At 40.9% G+C, this 22,420-nt stretch overlaps 1 protein-coding gene across 3 annotated transcripts in view; it reads right to left on the reverse strand.

Moving 5' to 3' along the window:
- The window catches only part of spock1 (SPARC (osteonectin), cwcv and kazal like domains proteoglycan 1), a 218,237-nt gene extending 197,085 nt beyond the window's left edge, over positions 1 to 21,152 (reverse strand). Inside the window, exons 1-2 of one of the 3 annotated variants that reach the window (XM_026242697.1) lie at positions 20,863 to 21,152; positions 20,349 to 20,498 (exon numbers count right to left, since the gene is read on the reverse strand). In XM_026242697.1, coding sequence (XP_026098482.1) covers positions 20,349 to 20,498 — 150 coding nt within the window. In that variant the 5' untranslated portion in view covers positions 20,863 to 21,152. The remainder of the gene's footprint in view (positions 1 to 20,348; positions 20,499 to 20,862) is intronic. The other 2 variants (XM_026242695.1, XM_026242696.1) reach the window with 2 other exon arrangements.
- Positions 21,153 to 22,420: the final 1,268 nt, after the last annotated feature.

Consider the following 22,420-nt stretch of genomic DNA (forward strand, 5'->3'; position numbering starts at 1 on the left):
CCCAAAACCATAGTTGCTAACCTGTTAGCAACTTGGTTGGGAATGGGAAATTACATTGCAACCAACAAAGTTACTAACTTAGATAGCAACTATGGTTTTGGGAAACGCACCCCTGGTTGGGTAATTATCGAATTATCGCCCATTATCGTAGACCTTGTCCTACCCTCACATGGTGTTCATTATATTGTGCAGGTCTTAAAAAATTCTTGAAATCCTGCAGATACCCTGTAAATTGGAAAGTAATATTCCATCCTTGATATTTGTTGATATTTGTGTCTTGAAAATGTTTTTGATTGACATTTCAACTCCTATCCTATTCTTCATCACTTTCACATGTAAATGTGTCCTGCCCAATAAATCTATTGTGCTACTAAACTGCATGACCAAGCATTACCATCATTCTGGTTTGGTCAATGCATTATCTTAGCTAAGTGGATTTCTGCCACCTCTGCTCTCGATATTTCCTCCTACAAATGAAAAAGAGCTGCAATATTTGCACACAGCAGGAGATAAATTGTCTCTAGCGCACATATTCTAACTAGCACACGGAAGTACAAAAGTAGCATAATAAACTACGTACTGTATGAGGTGCTCGACTGATCATCTATCACTGCTTCTTATTTTTCTGCACCTTCATCCTCCATTTCTCTCCATCTTACTGCTCTAATTCCCTCTTTCTTGCTCTCTGTTTCTCGGGATTGTTTGATGGCATCCAGCTGACAACTCGTTTCACGCATCACTAATTACTGATGACATGCAGTCCGAGCATACAGTACCAGAAGTGTCTGAGTCAGAGACCAGAATCAGCAGTTTGCAGGAGGGGTGATAACTCAATGGCAGACAGGCGAGAAATCTGTTGGCGTCTCTCCGGAAGAGAGCTGAACGCTGGACTCTCTAGGAGCAGGGACTCCGCTGTCTCACCTCATCATTAATTCATCTCCCACTGAGCCTGAGAGTGAGACCTCCACGACATGAACGTTAAACTCTCCTTTAGCTAGATCAGTGTCACACGTTGGGTATTAAATAATAGAATGCTACCAACAATTGGAGATTGGAGAACAAGCAGGGCCTTAACTAGTGGTTGACCGATATGTGTTTTTTGCCAGTTGATACCGATATCCTGGAAAGCAGGGGGGCCGATATAAAGCTGATATCATTTTTTTGTATAATTATTATATATATGTTATTTAATAGATTTAAAAAAAAAATGTGTAAAAGAAACATGCTTATACTTTAGATGACAATATTTTACACAAATAAATAAATATTAAATAAAAATATAATTAAAAAGAAAGTAAACACTGTAAACAACAGGGGAATCAGTATTTTGGGAAGTTTGTGTGCACTGGGAATCATATTTTTTCAAATAAAGCCAGGGTAACCCTCATTTTACATACAGCACACAGAGGAAATAACATGAATATGGCAGTGTGCAAATGCATAATGCGCAGTATAATTTGAAATCACAAGTTTAAAGTTTAAAGCATTCAATTCACAAGGACTTACAGACACGCAGAGAACACGTGATCATGCTGGATAAAAATGCACACTTCACAAGATCTCACAGCTGGATTCGAGTAGTTTGCAAGGTTTGTGAAATTAAATGTTCATTAGTCTTTTAATGATTTGTTTAAACTACATGATATTTGTATATTTGCTTACTGCTGATGGAGAACAAGAAAGTATTATAATGTTTGCCTTTCTATTACTACTAGGCCTAATATAAAAACAATTGTTCTAATACTTTATGTATACATTAATGTCTTTGTTTAACCGTTCTATCTGATCATTAGACAGACTTCTTTCCGTATTAGACAGAACTGTTAACGACGACTCCAAACAAGAGAGGGAGTGCGAGCACTGTGTGCTCTCAGACGCTGCCGCTCTCAGTGCCGTCTAAATAAAAGTCCCACCTCGAACACATTGGCCAAGCAGAAAACGTTATCATCCGATGCCGATATTTAAAAAATGACAAATATCAGCTGATATATCGGCCTTGCCAAGGCTGCCAACTTCAGTTACCCGGATGAGCCTGTGTTATCAGCTTTTACCGGTTGTTATCGAGGTATAACATACCTCGAAGTATCGTAACTGACTAATCAAAATCAAGTATGCCATAGAGCAGAGTAATAAATAGTAATATCTTATTTGGTTTTATTTTTACTGTAATAGAGAAATATAATAATAATTAAGGATGCACCAAATTTTCGGGCACAGTTTTTTGTTTGTTTTTTGGCCAAAAGAGAAAAACGTCCAAAAATATATAGACCACCTCACCACCCATCAGTGTTCAGCACACAGGTTTCACTCTCCCTCTAGCCATCATCACTGTGCTTGTGATGCTCCGCTCAATATTCTTCTCTATGAATGTGCGTTCCGCTCTCGTTCCAACGGCAGGAAATTTCTATGCAGTTCCTGTTTATAATAGCGCTACTGTGCTGTAACATGGTGCAGTACAGCTGTACGGGGCAACACCGGTAAATTACGCTACCTTCTCTTTCACTGATATGCTCCCCGCTATGCTGTGCTCAGATGTTCTGATAATACAGAATAAATATAATATATTCGTATTTAATATTGATATATTTTCCGTCCATTTTTTATTACTTTCAATAAAAGTGTGGTTATTTCACTGGTTAGCATTTTTTTAATTCAGTATCATTAAAATTTGTTGAGATAAATTAAAAGTCTTACAAAATGTATATTTTTTTTATAAAATAATAACTATTACAAAAAAAATTGAGTTTCAGATTTTGGCCCAGAATTTTCATTTTAGTGCATCCATAACAACAACAATAATAATAATAATAATAATAATAATAATAATAATAATAATTATTATTATTATTATTATAATTATTATTATTATTATTATTATTATTATTATTATTATTATTATTATTATTATTATTATTATTACAGAACTGTCAAATTACAATACTAATACTGTCTTAATTTGTCTAAAGCCCTATTTGCATAGGATAAGTATTACATGGTGACCTCCAGTCATTTGTAATAATTGTGGAAGTTGTCTGTGATCTTAATTCCGTGCAAATCAGCACGTCTGTAATTTGTATAAAAATTCCACCGTAAATTACCTACCATATTTCGCTAAGGTCCTATGGTAATATTAGTCCGGTGCAAATTGACATCTCTGTGATTTGGCAAGCATTTGGCAGTTGTATAGAATTTTTTGCAGTTTTTGTTTCCTGTGCACCCTTTTATCCATCTTTCACGAAGAATGGAGCTGCATTGGAGTGCTTCATAGTATTTTGGGTGCTGTCATATTGCTACACCATACAATTTGCAGAGAAAGAAAGCTGAAAAGGTTTTGAGGTTAATGTGTTACAGATAAATCAAGAATAAAGCTTGAGATATTATTTTAACCTGGTGAAATGTTAATGACACAGCACACAATCTATATTACTTTCTTTTTTTTTTTCTTTAATTGGACCATAGAATGGTACTCTCAAAGCCTTGACATCCATGTATCCAGGAGATAAGTCAGTAATTTGAGTAAAATCACAGGCTTCACTTATCCTGTAGGGGGTAATTTCAAAATCACATAAGTTCCCCAGATAATGCTAATCCCATGCGAATAAGGCTTAAGTTTTAACTTCAGCAGAAAACCAGAGTGACCTTAAAGTTCTTTTTTGTTGACAAAAGCTGGTTTATAATCACATCTCATTACAAGTTTGGGAAGATGGTTGGCGCATGTTGCTTTCTAAAAAGCCAGCTATAAGTGACCCAAACTGACACAAACACAAGCATGAGGCAGCATGCTTTGGTTCAAGGAATATGATAAATCAGAGAGAGATGAATACAGTGAGAGAGGAAGATGGGGTGGAGGTTAAAAAAGAGACAGAAAAACAGCTGAATCTTGAAGACAAACAATAAACAAGACTGACGGAAAACAACTTCTGCCTCTCTCCCTTCACAGACACACTGCAACCATCTGACTGTCAAGACTGTCACCCACACAGAGAGAAATCCTCCATTCAGTGAGCTGGAAAAACCTTCACCATTCAATAAAGCACACACCGCTCCTTTAATGATACAGACAGACATGTGTTTACTTTAAGATGCAAACAGCTTGTTAGAAACATTCAGGAAAATACTCACTTCACTTGCTAAACCCCCTGACAGTGTGAAAGCTGAAGGTTGAAACACACACATGAAGGCATAGGAAAGCAAATAAATGTTTGAAATATCATAATGTCAAATAAACAAACCCTTTCTGAATAAATTATCTAATATTTGGACTAGAGCCTGACCGATATATCGTTTAGCCTATGTTATCGGTTGATATGAGCCTGTTGCCAATATATTGGGTTTTGGCTGATATGCCGCAGATAATGTTTTTTTATTTATTTTTTTTACAGAACATATAATGCAGATTAAATGCTTCTAAATAAGGTTGGGTAACGTAACCAAGCGACAATATAAGAGATTGACAGAGATAAAGTATAAACATTATGTGTGGTTTTGTATTAAACAATGACTCAGATCACGAAACATTTATTAGCCTTAGAGTAAGGGAAGCACAACTTGGGAAATGAGAGCACCCATGGAGCATTTGAAAGCTATGGATTTATTTTAAATATGTTTAATGTTCTTTAATGCATTGTTTTTTTTTAAGTATCGGTTCAGGCACTGTTTAGGCACCGGTACCATTTTAAAAGTATCGATATGGCACGGTTATCGTAAAAAAACCCAATCGATACCCAACCCTACTTCTGAATGGTGTAATTATTTAGTTTGCCCAGCAGAGCACACTTCATTGCAGTGTAGTGTAGAGATGCACAGATGAGCTCAAACTTCAGCGGAGTCTGCTGCTTCAAATTACCTGCCCACCACCCACCTGCACCTATATTTGATTATCACATTACAATGATTCTAATTCTTAGTTACATGATGATATGATGAATGGATGGTTCATTTTTAACAGCAGATTCAGTGATGTTACAGACTAGAGCTGATTTGTGCATCACGGCAGCTTTTCTTCTGGTGTTTAAATCCCTCAAACATGAACTTACAGAACATGCTATTAAAGTGCATTGCGTCCTGGGAAGAGATTAATCTCCAGATTCTCACACACACCCATGTGATAGGGGTCTCTCAGCAGGACTTTGCTCACTTTTCAAACGGCTGATTGATCGATTGATCAGCGGTGTGTCTGCAGCCCTGTCAATACAAGCATTACTTCACACATTATTACAGATCACTGTCTGATTGAACACAGAAACAAAGACCAGCTGATTTTACATTTCCCGTTGAGAGGTTTGGGGTCAGTAAGATGTTTTTTTGTTTGTTTGTTTTTTTAGGAAATTTCTAATTGTATCAATTTTAAATTGATCAAACAATAAAGACATATATGATATTACAAAAGATTTCCATTTCAAATAAACAGCTCTTTTGAAGAATCCTGGAAGATAAAATGTATCACGCTTTTCACAAAAATATGAAGCAGCACAACTGTTTTCAGCACTGATAATAATCAGAATTTTTTCTTGAGCAGCAGAACATATTAGAATGATTTCTGAAGGATCATGTGACACTGAAGACTGGAGTAATGATGCTGAAAATACAGCTTTGATCAAAGGGATAAATTACATTTTACAATTTATTCACGGAAAATATTCATTTTAAATTGTAATATTTCAAAATATTAATGTTTTTACTGTATTTCCCTATGTTTGTGTATATGTACACATGCATCTAAAAAGTGACTGATGCTTAAGAAATAAAGCTTTTTTATCATGTCAGGAAGTTACTAAATCTGAATATGAATCTAACAGATGATCTAACAGCCAGATGAACAGAAAGAAAGAGACAAAGACAGACAGGGACAAAAAATTCTCTAAAACTAAATTGCTGCCAACCTTAATCATTTGTTTATCTCAGTTTATCACATCTAAACACACCGATGATGACCAAAACTGCTATTTAGGTTGCCAGCTCATTACATTTTGAGAAGCAGCCCTATGAAAGACAACAACAAAATGTTGGCCAGTACGATAACAGATGATTTATATATATATATATATATATATATATATATATATATATTAATATATATATATATATATATATATATATATATAAGAAAGCCGATAATCATATTGTTGATGAAAATAAGTAGATAAAAATAAAAATAAGGTTGTTATTAATAATCTATCAATGATTTTGTAAAAGAAGTATCTTTAATATCACCGTTTCAAATATCAGCAGTTGCTCAGTAACAATTTTTTTTTACACGCAACAAACATCTTCCCAAATTAGTAATGAGAATCGTGTATAAATCTGCATGCTGCTGTCAACAAAAAGCACTGAGCTCTTTCTGTGGGTTTCTGCCAAAATAAAAGCAGAGAACGTCTCGGTTACGTACGTAACCCTCGATCCCTGATGGAGGGAACGGAGACTTTATGTCGACCGACACAAGGGGTCTCACTTGGGAGGCCAATCATCTCTGATTTTAAGAGAAAACGCCAATGAAAATTGGCTAGTGGATTAACACACCTGAGCCACTCCCGTGCCGACGGGTATAAATAGGGCGACAGGTGCATCCACTCATTAGGTTTTACGCTGAGGAGCCGAGAACGTGTCCCGGCAACAGCGAATGGTTCAAGGTTGTGGCATGGGGACATAACGTCTCCGTTCCCTCCATCAGGGAACGAGGGTTACGTATGTAACCGAGATGTTCCCTATCTGTCGGTCACTTCGAGTTATGTCAACCGACAAATGGGGTCCTATGGAAAACGCCACAACCTGAACCTTGTCACAACCCTGTGGCGCTGCAATAGTTGACAAGCCCTGGCGTGCCACAAAAGCTACGATTAAGGTCGTAACCTTCCCAAAGCCCCAGCGCAAATTCACTGACCTTGGTACCGAAGGGGCCAAAGGGTGAGTACATCGCTGCTGGAGAAGGCCATGCTGCTGTTCCGCCCACATAAAGTAAATGGAAGGGATTTCAACCTTCGGTGAAAGATTGCTTCAAATCTTCCCTATTTGTTCTTCCAGCTGGCAAGACAATGGGGAAGCGAGCCTTTAGGAAAGGCCGCTACGGAGACCACATCCTACCCGTAGGGAGGTGACATGTGGATATACCGATATGGACTGACCCAGTGGGCAGTACTACATATGGAAGGCAGGTCCTACCTTGGAGTAGGGATGGAACGGCTGCCAGAAGAGACTGACAGAACGGTCTGTCAAGGGAAGACATGGGTTTGCCAAGAGGGAAACCTTACCGTGGAAGAATACACATATGGGATTACCCGTAGGGAACCCAGCCATATGGACACCTAGCCCAGTACAGGGGCTGACCGGCTCCGGGCATGCTAATGCCAGTACTGGGCCTGGCGACAGACTGCTCTGCCAAGTCTGACGCCGAGGGTGCTGGAGGATGCTCTACCAGGGTACGCTAACCGGGGAACTCTACTGGGAGAAGGCGGCGCTCACATCCCCGTGTTAGGGGGAATGGTGCAGCAAGCGAGACACCCAGCCAGCCCTTCCCGCCAATTACCTGTTACCCAACACACGGGAAGAAACTGCCAGAGAGGCGACGTGAGCCAACGCATAGGAGGAGGCCACAATCCGTGTGGAATGGGCCCTCACCCCCAGGGGGCACGGCTCGCCTTGGGAATGGTAAGCCAAGGCGATGGCGTCCACTATCCAGTGGGCCAACCTCTGCTTAGAGACAGCCTTCCCCTTCTGCTGACCTCCAAAGCAGACCAGGAGCTGCTCAGAGCTTCTAAAGCTCTGGGTGCGGTCCACGTATATGCGAAGCGCTCTTACGGGACACAGCAACGACAAGGCTGGATCTGCCTCCTCCAGGGGCAGCGCTTGCAGGTTCACCATCTGGTCTCGGAAGGGAGTGGTGGGAACCTTGGGCACGTATCCAGGCCGGGGTCTCAGGACAACGTGAGAGTAGGCCGGCCCGAACACAAGGCACTCTTCACTTACCAAAAATGCTTGGAGGTCCCCAACCCTCTTGATGGAAGTGAGCGCGATCAGGAGCGCTGTCTTGAGAGACAGGAACTTCAGCTCAACCGAATCCAGCGGCTCAAAGGGACCCCTCTGAAGTCCCGCCAGGACAATAGAGAGGTCCCAGGAGGGAATCAGGGGTGTCCTAGGAGGATGTAACCTTCTGGCACCCCTCAGGAACCTAACGATCAGGTCATGCCTCCCCAGGGACTGGCCGTCCACTGCATCGTGATGGGCTGCAATGGCAGCCACATACACCTTCAGGGTGGAGGGTGACAGCCCACGCTCCAGCCTTTCTTGCAGGAAAGAAAGCACGACTCCGACCGGGCATCTCCGGGGGTCTTCTCGGTGAGAAGAACACCAATTCGTGAACAGACTCCACTTCAGAGCATAGGCCTGCCTCGTAGAAGGGGCTCTAGCCTGAGTGATAGTGTCTACCACCGCTGGGGGCAGATCACTTAGGTCTGCCGCGTCCCGTCTAGAAGCCACACATGGAGGTTCCAGAGATCTGGACGCGGGTGCCAAATGGTGCCAAGCCCCTGAGAGAGAAGGTCTCTCCTCAGGGGGATGCGCCAGGGAGGGGCTGTCACAAGGAGCATGAGTTCCGAAAACCAGGTCCGGGTGGGCCAGTAAGGCGCAACCAACAGGACCTGTTCCTCGTCCTCCCTGACCTTGCACAGTGTCTGTGCGAGCAGGCTCACTGGGGGAAACGCATACTTGCGTAAAGCCCGAGGCCAGCTGTGTGCCAGTGCATCTGTGCCCAGGGGGGCCTGGGACAGGGAATAGTACAGCTGGCAGTGGGAGGACTCGTGGGAAGCAAACAGGTCTACCTGGGCTTCCCCGAATCGACTCCAGATCAGCTGGACCGTCTGGGAATGGAGTCACCATTCCCTGGGGAAAGTGAGCTGTCGTGAGAGCGCGTCGGCTGCACGATTGAGCTCCCCCGGGATGTTGTCCGTGCGGACCAACACGTGCTTGTCCAGCACTAGCGGACAAAACCGTCGCAAAGCTAGATGCACTGCCAGCAACTCCAGGCAGTTGATGTGCCAAAGCAGTCGAGGTCCTGTCCAGGACCCTGAAGCTGCCTGCCCGTTGCATGTCGCGCCCAACAGCCGTGACTGCGGCTGCGGATGCCATATGCCCCAGGAGCCTCTGAAAGTGTTTCAGTGGTACCACTGTCATGCCTCTGAAGGAACTCAGGCAGTTCAGCACTGACTGGGCACGCTCGCTGGTGAGACGTGCCGTCATACTCACCGAGTCTAACTCCATACTGAGATAAGAGATTCTCTGCACAGCTTGCTCTTCTCCCGGTTGACCTGAAGCCCCAACTGACTGAGGTGCCGGAGCACGAAGTCCCTGTGATCGCACAACTCTTCTCAGGACCGGGCCATAATGAGCCAGTCGTCGAGATATTTGAGGATCCTGATGCCCACTTCCCAGAGTGGGGCAAGGGCGCCCTCCGCGACCTTCGTGAAGACACGGGGGGACAGGGAGAGCCCAAAGGGGAGGACCTTGTACTGCCATGCCTGACCCTTGAAAGCAAAGCGCAGAAACGGTCTGTGACGAGGGAGGATAGAGACATGAAAGTACGCGTCTTTCAGGTCGATCGCTGCAAACCAGTCCTGGGGCTGGACACATTTGATAATGCGTTTCTGCGTCAACATCCTGAATGGGAGCTTGTGTAGGGCCCGATTCAAGACTCGCAGATCCAGGATAGGTCGAAGGCCACCGCTTTTCTTGGGCACGATGAAGTAAGGGCTGTAAAACCCCGTCCTCATCTCGGCTGGAGGGACCGGCTCAATTGCATCCTTCGCCAGCAGGACAGCAATCTCCTCACGCAAGACAGGGGCGTCCTGGACTGCCACCGAAGTCTCGAGCACGCCATTGAACTTGGGGGGTCGCCGGGTGAACTGAATCGCATAGCCGAGTCAAACCGCTGAATGTGAAGTGTACTCTGGCCTTAAGTTCGGCCATCCTACACACAGGTGACTGACCGCTCGCTCACACCATCAGGAGGAGGAGGGGTCAGTGTTACTCTATACACTGCACTCAGCCTGAGGGATTCCTCCTGAAAATTATAAAGGACTATGGATATGCAGCCTACAAGATTTACATTACTGTATTAACAGAATTGAATTGATTGTGATGAACAGTACTAGTTAATAAACAGAAGCAGATCCAGCAAACTAGGGCTGCACAATGTGTCGATTAAGCATCGATATTGCGATGTACGAATCCACGATAGTCACATCGCAGGATGTGCGATGTAGGCTGTCGTAGTCTGTAACTGTACGGGCCAGCTGCTCCCCGGCCCTTGACGAATGTGATTCGCGGAGAGCGCGAGAGAGAGAGCACGTGAGAGAGAGCACGCGAGAGAGAAAGAGCGAGTGCGCGTGCGAGGGAGAGAGACAGAGGGAGAGAGAGAGAGCGCTTCAAACAATGCTGTCTTGCTCTCTCTCCCTCGCGCATATTAATCAATTGACACAATGGTGTCGATGTTTAAATCGTTTAAAATGAGAATGTAAATCTGCTCACCCCATTTTTGCTTGTAAGAAAAAAATAGATTAGATTTCATATTGCAATATATATCGCAGAAAAATAAAATATTGCAATGTCATTTTTTTCCCAATATCGTGCAGCCCTACAGCAAACTATATTACACTGAATATTAAAACAGAGAATATTGCAAAGAATGTGAAGTATTACATTGCACTACAGTACAGGGTCCAGTTTAATAACAAAGGGTCTATGTCTCAGACACTTCACTATCTTGAGGCCACGAGTTACTTATCTTGAGGCCACGAGATAGTATCTTGAGGCCACGAGTTACTATCTTGAGGCCCCGAGTTACTATCTTGAGGCCACGAGTTAGTATCTTGAGGCCACGAGTTACTATCTTGAGGCCACGAGTTAGTATCTTGAGGCCACGAGTTAGTATCTTGAGGCCACGAGTTAGTATCTTGAGGCCACGAGTTACTATCTTGAGGCCACAAGTTAGTATCTTGGGGCCACGAGTTAGTATCTTGAGGCCACGAGATAGTATCTTGAGGCCACGAGATAGTATCTTGAGGCCACGAGTTAGTATCTTGATGCCACGAGTTACTATCTTGAGGCCACGAGTTAGTATCTTGAGGCCACTAAATAGTTATTTTTATTTTATTTTTTGACAAAGTGGGACCAGAGGGGCTCCATAAATAGGCTTCCACTGAATGAAAATACTATAGTTCCAAACTCGTTCTCTCTTCAGAACTGAAATCTGTCCTTGCATCTCTTATTCTTTCACTTCATCCCTCTGTTCTCATCATGCACACATTCACAGAACATGCTCAGCAAAGTCATCACAGTCCCAGCTGTGAGCACTCAGTGTAATACTGTCTGTCAGCAGACACAGACACACACACACACACACACACACATACACACACATTCCCGTGGGTTTACACACCTGCCTCCCTTACAGCCATGTTCCCTCAGCAATTCTGTTCGGCTTTTCTGCCCAGTATCATGAATTAACAAATCAATAGAAACAGCCGCACACTTATACACACACACTTGCCAAAGGTAGAAGGAACCAAATATAAAATAGCACAGCTAGATGCAAAAACAAACACATGCATATGTCTGGATATGGATGTATGACCCTTATGACAGAAGAAAACAGTCAGCGATTTGGCAGCTGAGTTAGGCAGGTGTGTCTGTGTTTGAGTGTGTGTTGCAGGGCTGATTTCACAGCTGATGGAGCACAGGGTCAGAATGTGTCAAAGAAAGTGAATGAGAGAGAGAGAGAGAGAGAGAGAGAGAGAGAGAGAGAAGGGGGAGGGGAGGCAGACGTAGGACAAAGGATAGGATGTCAGAAAAGGGCTCCTTGTTGGCTCCTTAAACCTGCTGGTCTTCAAACAGGAGCCAGGAACATCAGAAAGCAGAGAGCAGGGGGCATATTACAGAATGCTTAACTTAAGATATGATATTTTCAATTAGGATTTTTCATAAATTAGTATTACAGAAGCAAATCTTAACTTGATTTGGGATTCTTATCCTATCTTACTAAATAGAATCTTATCTCTTGTTAGGAAATCTTAAATTGCATTATTAAGATCGACAATCCACTCTCAGGTCTGTTCAGTGTTGCAAAGTCCCTGATTTTTCCGCGGATTTGGGCTACTTTATCACTGTTGCCACGGGTTGTTTTACATGTCCCCGGGTTAAAGCGACCCTGATAACATGATATTTAGCCCCTGGAATGTGAATTTTACAGAGGAAACCCACCAAAAACGTATATTATACCCTGTGGAATGCGGTTTTTAATGGGGAGCCCCCCTCAAAATGCAATTGGGCTAGTTTTTGGCTAGTTCTGAGTAGCAGTTGGGCGGGTTTTGTTGTGAAAACGCAGTTGGAAATACAGGTCTGATCTAAAAGAGGTTCACAGATCCTCTGAACTGACTTCAACACTCTTTCCTTTGAAAAAGAGTAACAGATAGACACTGAATCCCAGTGATTACAGTAAATCACAAGATGCCTTTCCTCTGGAGAACAATAGAGCATCAACAAACCATCCTCTCTTCTGCTGGCCTCAGCGCTCCTCTCGTTTAGACAATGAGAAGTTTCTCAGTAATGAGGCTCATTTACATGGCAGTCACAGCGACCCCAGAGGATCCATACCACCCCCACACACACAAGGTCTCTATTATGATTTTGCACTTTTTTAGTTCTCTCATAAACTACATAAAAGGACACCGAATTGAATCAAATTGAACTGTACAGTCAGTGTAACGCCTCCTGAATTTGTACTTTTCAAATGATCAAATGATGGTCAGATCTCTGCTGTCCAAAGACTGCTATATTTAACTCTGGCAACGATTGATTTCAGCATTCAAAACTCACATTAATGATGACTTTATGAATCCCTTACACCTAAATCAAGGGGAAAATAACATTTGCATCCAACACAATGCTGCACAGCACAAACATACAGCATTTCATTAATGAATTAATTTCATTTTAAAAATCAGACCTCGTGTTCACATCCAGTCTTTCCCGCTGTAACCTCACCTCTGCTGTCCAACCACATCCAATTCAGACCCATCAGCCCTTAGCAAGGATAGTCAGTCTTTCACTGCTAAAGAAACAACTTGACAAGGTCAGTGTTCTTTCCTGCGTTAATGTGTTTCCTGTTGAAACAGTTAGTCTGGGCAGAACATATTTTGAGACGACTTATTAAAAATATTTGTTCAGTTTTTCCAGAGGAGAAAAACTGAATTTTTAATGTGTAAATCTGTTGCAAGTTAATCTTGTCAAGTTATGAGTACACTAGCATACAAATGAACTTAAAGCTACAGACACTGACTGGTCTTTAAAAGTAAAGGTTACGATTAGAATCAAATAGTTTTATAGCCTTATGCGATATGAAACACCATGAACGTGCACTGGTGATTGATGAAATATTGGAATAGACAGTTCCCTAGATAGTGTACTAACGTTATTTAAGTAAAATTGCTCAAAATGTTCAAGACATGCGGTTACGCATTTGTGCTGGATGTCAATTCCCACTCCCCCACACAGCGCAGAAGCACACAGACACAGGATTCAATGTTATGTTTGCAGAGTGGACCTACTTCAGCAAAATCAAGGTAAAAGACTTTTGCTTTTTGCGTTCTGTTTTGTGGAATGTCTTAGCCCAAGTTAAGAACTCAAACATGTTTTTGAGCAATTTCTGATCTCTGCTCTAATGTGCTGCTACATTGCTGCACACGAACAGAGCACACAAGCACATAACGTACAGATTGCACGCATACATTCAGAAATGACGAAAAACTGAAAAGCTAATTCTTTCTGTTTCTGAAGTAACTTCCCTCAGCTTGGCCAGAAGTTGCACAGACAAGTAATCTAAGCGAGTTAAGCAGTCATTTAATATGGACTTGGGCTAATTGTAGTGTTCCAATAAACCATGTTAAAACTATTCTTCTAGTATTATGCATTTATTTTTTGTTAAATATAATTTCTGAACAGAACTTAGATTTTTCAAGATTAGTGCAATTTAGTCAAAGTACAAACTAATCTTCAGATCAATTTTTTTTTTTTTTAATCTCTTTCTAAAGGTGCCATAGAATGCATTGATACAATATTTTAAATTGTTCCCAAAGTGTGTATGTGAAGTTTTATCTTAAAATACCCCATAGATAAAAATTGCCAAAATGCGCTATTTTTGTGTTTGTCCCCTTTAAAGGGGTCATATGATGCTAATAAAATGTTTCCTTTCTCTTTGGAGTGTTACAAGCTCTTGGTGCATGAAGAAGATCTGCCAAGTTGCAAAGACTAAAGTCTCAAATCCGAACAGATGTTCTTTACAAAAGTTAAGAAGATTTGCATATCACCACCCAAATATTCATGCAAAGAAAGAAGGCATACCTTTTATTCTGGCTGTTGTTATAGAGAAGCTGTGTGATTCATTGTGAAAGTGAAACTACTTTGATTGTCCTTCCAAAAAAGCATGATATCTGCTTCGTCATGCCTAGACTTGATCTGTGTTGGTCAATGAGGAAATGCATCAACTTCGTACTGTGGATCGCCGAATTGGCTTTCACTGTGGACGAAGTGGAGTAAACCCCGGGATCATCACATGTGGTTGCTGCAAGCCCCCAGCCATTCTTTAATCGGATCTGCCGGCCGTTCCTCGTACTAGCTGCTGGCTGCCGCTCACTCACTTGCAAGGACAGTGTGGCGCTTCTGACTCATGGTATCTAATTAGGTTTACATATGTAAAGGATTTGCCACTGATAATTCAAACGCAAATTCTGAGGAGTGTAGAGTAGCACTTATTGTTTGTCGTTCCTCCCATCACAAATGCAGACATGGTTTTATGGGATATGCAATGTAACGTGTAAAAAGACAGTATAAGTCATTATAATCAGTAAATATACATCTCGCTTAAATGGCAAAGCATATACAGCAGCAGGTCAGGCTGAGGCTTCGTTGCACATGATGGCAGTGCTTCAAGCTTATCAGGCTGATCTGCTGTAGGACCTGGATAAAGGCGAGGGCCTTTCAGCTGACCAGTTGGCCGAGCTGCGCCGCACCACAGATCTCTCTCTCCGTGCTACCAAGCAGGCCGTCTCCGCCATGGGCAGGTCTATGGCGGCCATGGTGGTGATGGAGAGACATCTGTGGGTGAACCTGGCAGACATCGGGAAGAAAGAAAGGGGCTTTCTTCTCGATGCTCTGGTTTCGCCTTCCGAACTTTTAGGTACCTCCATCGAAACTGTAGTAGAGAAATTCAGGGAGGCGACGGCGCGCTCAGCTGCCTTCAAATCCTTCATTCCACGAAGGTCTTCTGTCATTCCTTTTCGATCTGAGGATCAAAGATGGGCACAGTAGGTTAGTGTCGCGACTCACGCACCTCCCCTGCCTGCGGGAGGGGTAAGAGGAATCGTGGGTCACGAGGAGGTAAGCAGGACCTAAGGGATGTGATCCAGACGAGGCAGCATTCTCGTCTGAATTGGAGCGATACCTAGGTATCTACTCATTCCCTTTGGGGGGTTTTAACTTCTGCTTTTATCCTCCCCTTCCTAATTCCCCTGTAACCACCAGCTCTCCATGGTATATGGTTTAGGCCTTTGGCCGTAAGGGATAATGTCATGGACAGCCATCTAAACGTCCCAGGAGCAACTCCCATGAATGGCAGAGTTGGTACTTAGTGTTTGCCATGATTCTAGCCTGCACTCCACTCAGCATGGCTGCATGGGTATACTGTTCCCCATAGCGACCCCTAGAGGACGCACTTCAAAGTTCCCTTGAAAGGGAAGGTCTCAGGTTACGAATGTAACCATAGTTCCCTGAGAAGGGAACGAGACACTGCGTCCTCTAGCTCCCTGCCATGCTTCGGACACAAGCTTCAGACGAAGAAGTGGATGACGTGTTCTCCTGGCGCTTATTTATAGTCACGCTGGTAGTGACGTCAGAGGCTGTCACCTGCCAACTCATTGGTGTTTTTTCAACGTATGCTTCAGACATGGGTCACGATGAGATGTTCCCCATAGCAACCCCTAGAGGACGAAGTGTCTCGTTCCCTACTCAGGGAACCATGGTTACATTCGTAACCTGAGACATTCTCACACACTGTGGCAACACAACTGTGTTCAAACACTTATAAAAGTGATTTTTGTATGGCACCTTTAACTTGGCACAGTGTGTTAAATCACAAGTATGAGTGCGAAACTACAGTCAAGCCAGTTGCAATGAAAATAGTATGCATGCTTTTTATGATAATTACAGTAATCTGTAGGCAGTACGAAACTACTGGCATTCAGAGTGTTTTATCCGCTGAAATTGTCATTGAGTCATTAGCAGACCCCATCACCTCCTCAAGCAAAGCATAAACAACATTAAAATTTATTTAATTATAAGTTAAGTCTTAAGTTTTAAAATAATACCTGATGTTTCCATTTAACTCACTGGCCAACTACATTGCATAAGTGGCCAATAAAAAAAACAACAACAATGGTCTATTTTATTATTTATTTATAGAATACCAGTTAATGAATAGTGGAAATGTAAGTTCCGGACATGCTTTAGTTTGTGTTTGTTACAAGTGCCATATTTGTGACTTCACTGTCATTTCTTTTATTTTCTTTGTGGAGAGGATTTACTTTGATAAATTTAAGATAAATGCTTTTAAGTCTTAATTTCTGCATTCATTTCATTTTCTTCCACAGACGGATCATTTTGCTTCATAAGAATTTTTTTTCCTCAAAAATGGCCAGCCACTGACATTTTCTTACTAGTTTCACTTAAATATTGTAAAAAGTTTTCTCTAAATTCACTTCTATGATGTTATTAATTGAGAATAATGTACAATATAATAGTCAATGGAACTTGTGTGTAATATTCCAAGTCTTTTGAAGGTATGCAGTACACCCACAAAACAGAATTTAAAAGGAAAAGTTCATACAAAAATTATAATTTACAATTGTGCTCTGTCTTCTGAAATATGTTCTGTTTTGCAACGCTTATACTATAAATCTCATCATCTCTCTTTGGTGATCTTGATGTTTGTGCAGATCATTGTACACTCACTCTGTCCATCAATAAGAATTATGCACAAAGTTGTTGCTTAAAGTAAAACCAACAGCCCTTTGTCACCGTATCCTTTTAGAACATTTCCAGTATAGGACTGAAGAAAAAATTCTCACTGTGCATATTTTTCTTTCTCTACTTAGGATGTGGATGTAGATGCAAACTTCAGTGAAGCAGAAGTAGGTCTGATCACAGTTTTACAAGAAAGACATGCCTTCGTTGTGGACCTAATAAAGGCAATCATGTTGGAGGAAGGAATTATCTTGGATGGGCTGTAAAGGCCTGTTTTTGCTGTTCTGTTCTGAAAATGCTCTATTTATTTAATTATTTATATTTATATTTTACAGTACTCCAGTAATCCATCCACATTTTGTTTAGAACTGGTGCTGAATCTGTGCTAATTTCCCTCTTGATTCAGACCAGATGATGTTTTCCCTGGAGAAAGCAATATTATGGATAAAGGACTTGTATTTTAGCAACGGTTTGAAGTTTAAAAAATTTTAATGATGAATTAAGTTTCTAAAAAACATGTGATTTGATGTCTTTATCAGCTGTTTGGATTCTGATTCTGTCGGCACACATTCATTGCAGTGGACCTATTACTGAGCAAGTTTTTCTTTAGACCAAAAGTGAATTAAAAAAAAAACAATTTGCTGAATCAAACGTGCTCAGACAGAACATTGCATTAGACAGGCCTAAACAGATTATACAATGACCTTTGAAATGACCACTAATTTCAGGCTTCAGACAATTACTGGAACAGAAATTTTGAAATATATATATGTGTGTGTGTGTGTGTGTGTGTGTGTGTGTGTGTGTGTGTGTGTGTGTGTGTGTGTGTGTGTGTGTTTAGAAATGTCTGTCTGCACTAGATCCTCAGGAAACATTCGGTTTAAAGCTTTTATACCATGGGATCAACACTACCTGTCATTTCTCACCCTACAGACTGATAGAGCTTGTGAAGTTATTACACACATTCACACCACACACACTCACTATTCTCACTAATCTACCGCACAATGGTAGGAATGTTTGAAAGACTGTGCATAACATTTACAGTGCTGTACACAGTATATATTAGAAAAGGACTGTTTTACGATATATAAATATATATATATATATATATATATATATATATATATATATATATAGAGAGAGAGAGAGAGAGAGAGAGAGAGAGAGAGAGAGAGAGAGAGAGAGAGAGAGAGTGAGATAGGAGAATACAGAATTCAATTGATGACAGAGGTGGGTGTTCAATTACAACAGGTTTGAGTGTTCAGAATTGAAAATGCTTTTTAGAATTTTAATTGAGGTAGCAAACAGGATGCAGAGTTGTGATTGAAATTTGAATCTATTGGCATAAACAAAATGCAAAAATTATAATTTCTAAATAGAAAAGAAAGGCTTGTCGGAAGACAAACTTGACATTATGGCTCTACAAAGCCTTGTCTGAAAGTTTAAATAAAAAGTTCAAAAAGTATTTAAGTCTGAAAATGTTATGCACTGAAAAAAAAAAAGTGCATAAACAATTTTCGATCAGATATTGCTAGTAAATTTTACAAATTACATTTATCCAGTATTGGCAGTTGTTCGGTTTGAACTGTGTGAGTGTGTGAGAGTGTGTGAGAGTGTGTAAGAATGTGTTCATTTATGTGCTAATGTCCTTGTCACCTTTTCAAAGCGTCCCCCACTGCATCAGCATTCATAATATCACCTCTCATTAACACAGAAAAATTACCGACACAGAGGGAAAGAGGGGCAGAGATAAAGAATGAGAGAAGAGAGAGAGAGATGCATAGAGAAAGAGAGAGGCATGAAGAGACTCTTCATTTCACCTCCTGCAATCACTTCATCCATATAAAGAGCCTCCGAATCTCGCTCTCATGTGGATCCCACAGCTGAGACCCTCTGAACACACTTATGGACAGGTGCTTAGTTTCCAGATCTCAGTCTCTCCGATGTGGATTACACAACACAGGCTGCATCCCAACTGGCATACTTTGACTGCATACTAAAGTTTGTGCTCGGTTATGAATCTAGATATTGAAAACCTGCTAAATCAGATTCCTCTGCGTTTAAGGTGGTTATTATGTATGCATTTTTCTGGCACAGGATTTAAAAAAAATATATTGCAACATTGTATCTAAAATTTTAGACTTTGTCTCTCAATTTTGAAATCTCTCGTTTCTTTTTTATTATTATTATTATTATTATTTAACAATTCAGACATTTTTCACAGTTCTGAGAGAGAAAAAAATCATAATAGTGAGATATAGTATAAAGTCAGAATTCTGACAAATTTTCTGATTTCATAATTCTGAGTTTACATCTCGCAATTCTGTTTTATCGTTTCCGTTACGGAATGAAAAATATTAATTGTAACTTTTTTCTCACAATTATGACTTTGTCGACATTCTGGGTTTACGTCTCAAAATTCTGCAATTGTTTTGTTTTTCATTACAGAATAAAAAATGGCAATTGCGACTTCTTGTCTCAGAATTCTTACTTCTTTCCTCACAATTGTGAGTTTATATCTTGCAATTCTGAGAAAAAAATAAATAAATTGTATCCCATGGCCCTGGTACAAAAATAATAAAACAAGCACAGTTTTACCACAACTAACAAATGTCTTGATACCTACAGAACTAGTATCGATTTTAAAAACTTTCTCAGTTCCCTGACATTTATTATTATTATTATTATTATTATTATTATTAATCAGCTTTTCAAATCTGAGAGCACCTATGCTATTACGTATTCAGACATCATTTGACCTATGCTGCCGTTTGCATACTATACACAAACTGTGCATATTTATCCTCTACCATTTCTTGACAGTAAAATATTCAACTGAAAAAGCACAAAACTTCTATTTACCAGTCATTTTAAGCTATATTACGCTTGCATACTACATAGTAGGAGCAGCATACAGATGTAAACACAGCCAAGCTTATTCACATATCCATAGTTTTAAGGTTAATTATAAACACTAAACAACCCCTAACCCTAGAAAACACCTTTTGACATCTTAGATTGTGATGACAAACTAGTTTGCCAATTTAGGCTAGTGGCAAAGGCAACAAAATAATGTTCAGTCAGCTTTGCTGTTCTTCAGGGGATATTTAGAGAAATCCCAAGCAGGCTAACAAAACACAAAGACCTTCCTTTGACTCTTGTTCTAAATTAAGCTCATTATAATGACTACAAGACCTTTGAGGGGACATGTGGTCCCTATATAGAAAGCAAAACACACACGAGTATCCCAGCAGCTAAAGGAAATGTACGGAGATACTCACGTCGCGGAATTTGTTCCAGTATTTGCTCTTGTCGTATTGGGACACAGTGCTCATCCACTTATCATTGTCCAGCGGGTTTCCGTCACTGCTGCCGGTAACGGACACCGTCAGACCCACCAGAGACACGAACAGACCGAGACTCAACATCATCTGAACGATAGAGAGAGAAAGAGAGCCGGTGAAATTATGCGCGGGGCACTTGAGGTAAAGACGTCAAGCCTTTTTGAGTTTGAGAGGACTTCGTTTTAAACACGCCCAAAATATATAATATTAAAAAGCTCGCTGTCCGATTCTTATCAAATAAACAATTCCAGAGCCTCACAGACAGGACGCAGATTATATGTGGATTATAAATCCGCTGAATTTGTCCATATGATATGATTAATCATACTTGAGGAGAAAATCCTTACAACGGACTTTAACGGTCGCACTTCCCGCGAGCGCGAGCTTCACTGGCGTCTGCTTTAATTGGCTTCATATTATACGGACACTATTTATCATTCGTTTCACTCACCTCAAGACGGGACCTGTTCTCCGCTCCCGAACGGGTGATTGGAGACCGGGCGGGCGGCGCGTCCGTTGGACCGTAAAGTATCCGAGACACGGGAGGGTTAGTGAGTGAGAGAGTTTCCTCCGATCCTCGCAGCTGCTGCACTGAACACGACCGGGAGAAACGGACCCGTGTAATGGAACGGTGAGCGTCCCCGCCCACTCTCCACCGTGACTCCGCCCACTTTCCCCTTCTCTCTCCCTCTTTCTCCACACAGAGCGACGCGACAAATGTAATAGTCAATACGCAGCTGTTAGAATGATCAAAGCCTTGTTATGAAGGAAAGTAGTTTTGTCGCGTCGCTCACACATACCTGGAAGTCTAAGAAATTATGTAGAACAAAGAGAGTGGTGCATTCACTCGGGAATAAAGACGCGCGTTGAGGTGTGCTGGAGGTAATACGCAGATGTTGACTTTAAACTGTAAAACATCCAGTGCTGTGCGGAGGGAATCAATACACGAGCACGCACGCGCTACTTGATCACTCCTAACTAATTAAATCCAGCCTCGGTTTGAAATTTGGAATCAGCCTGTAATTGCTCTAAAGTTAAACTGCCTGCTGTCCATTACAGTTAATTCAGCTGCTGGAGGAGAGCAATGGGAATATAAGCACATTTTTGATTAAAGAGAATAAATCAGTCAATACATGCAGCTCATTAGTACACATAAGGCGTGGATATTTGGAAGGGGACATTTAAAAGTAGGCTAACGTTCCCGTGTTGTTTTAACGTTTACCAAACCACTAAATGTTATAAAACGTATATATATATATATATATATATATATATATATATATATATATATATATATATATATATATATATATATATATGGGTGATTCTATAAATGCAGGTACATTTGGTGTCCAAAGTCATTATCATAATTTTTCGGGTTTTTTTTTTTTTGGTTTTTTGTTTTTTTGTTTTGTTTTTTCAAATAGTAATATTTTTACTTATCTAGATGTATATTTGTAGGTGTTCCCTGTAGTGCAGTGCTCCAGTGAGGGAGCTGTCCGTTCAGCACCACAAGCCCACTGCACTTACGCCACCTCTAGCGCTGCAAACAAGACGCTTCTGACGCATATGTACACCTTATTTTGCAAAGCGGAAGTACGCTGTTTTCCTTGACTGTGCGATACTTCCGATAGGTGAATACTAGAAGTGTAACAAAGTGCAGTAAATGGTAAATTTGCACTAGCGTGATAATATATTAAAATAAAATGATAAACACCAGCATGCAATTAAAAGCATAACGGATTGCCAGCTAACAGGGAACGTTCACGTTTATTTATTTATTTATTTTTATTTAAAAAAAAAAAATTGGGCGGGGGGTGTAATTGCTTGTTTTCCGAATTATTATATAATATATAATGTTAATATTTAAAGGTTTTGAATGCTCAGAGAATGTTTGTTTTCATAACCTAAAAAATTCTTACTTCTTACATTATTAGCTTAAAAATACCAGAAGCCTTGAACATTGCACTGTACTGTTCTTGTATTATTATTATTATTATTTTAAGTAG

This window comes from Carassius auratus, unplaced genomic scaffold, assembly GCF_003368295.1.
Source record: "Carassius auratus strain Wakin unplaced genomic scaffold, ASM336829v1 scaf_tig00001753, whole genome shotgun sequence".
NCBI lineage: Eukaryota > Metazoa > Chordata > Actinopteri > Cypriniformes > Cyprinidae > Carassius > Carassius auratus.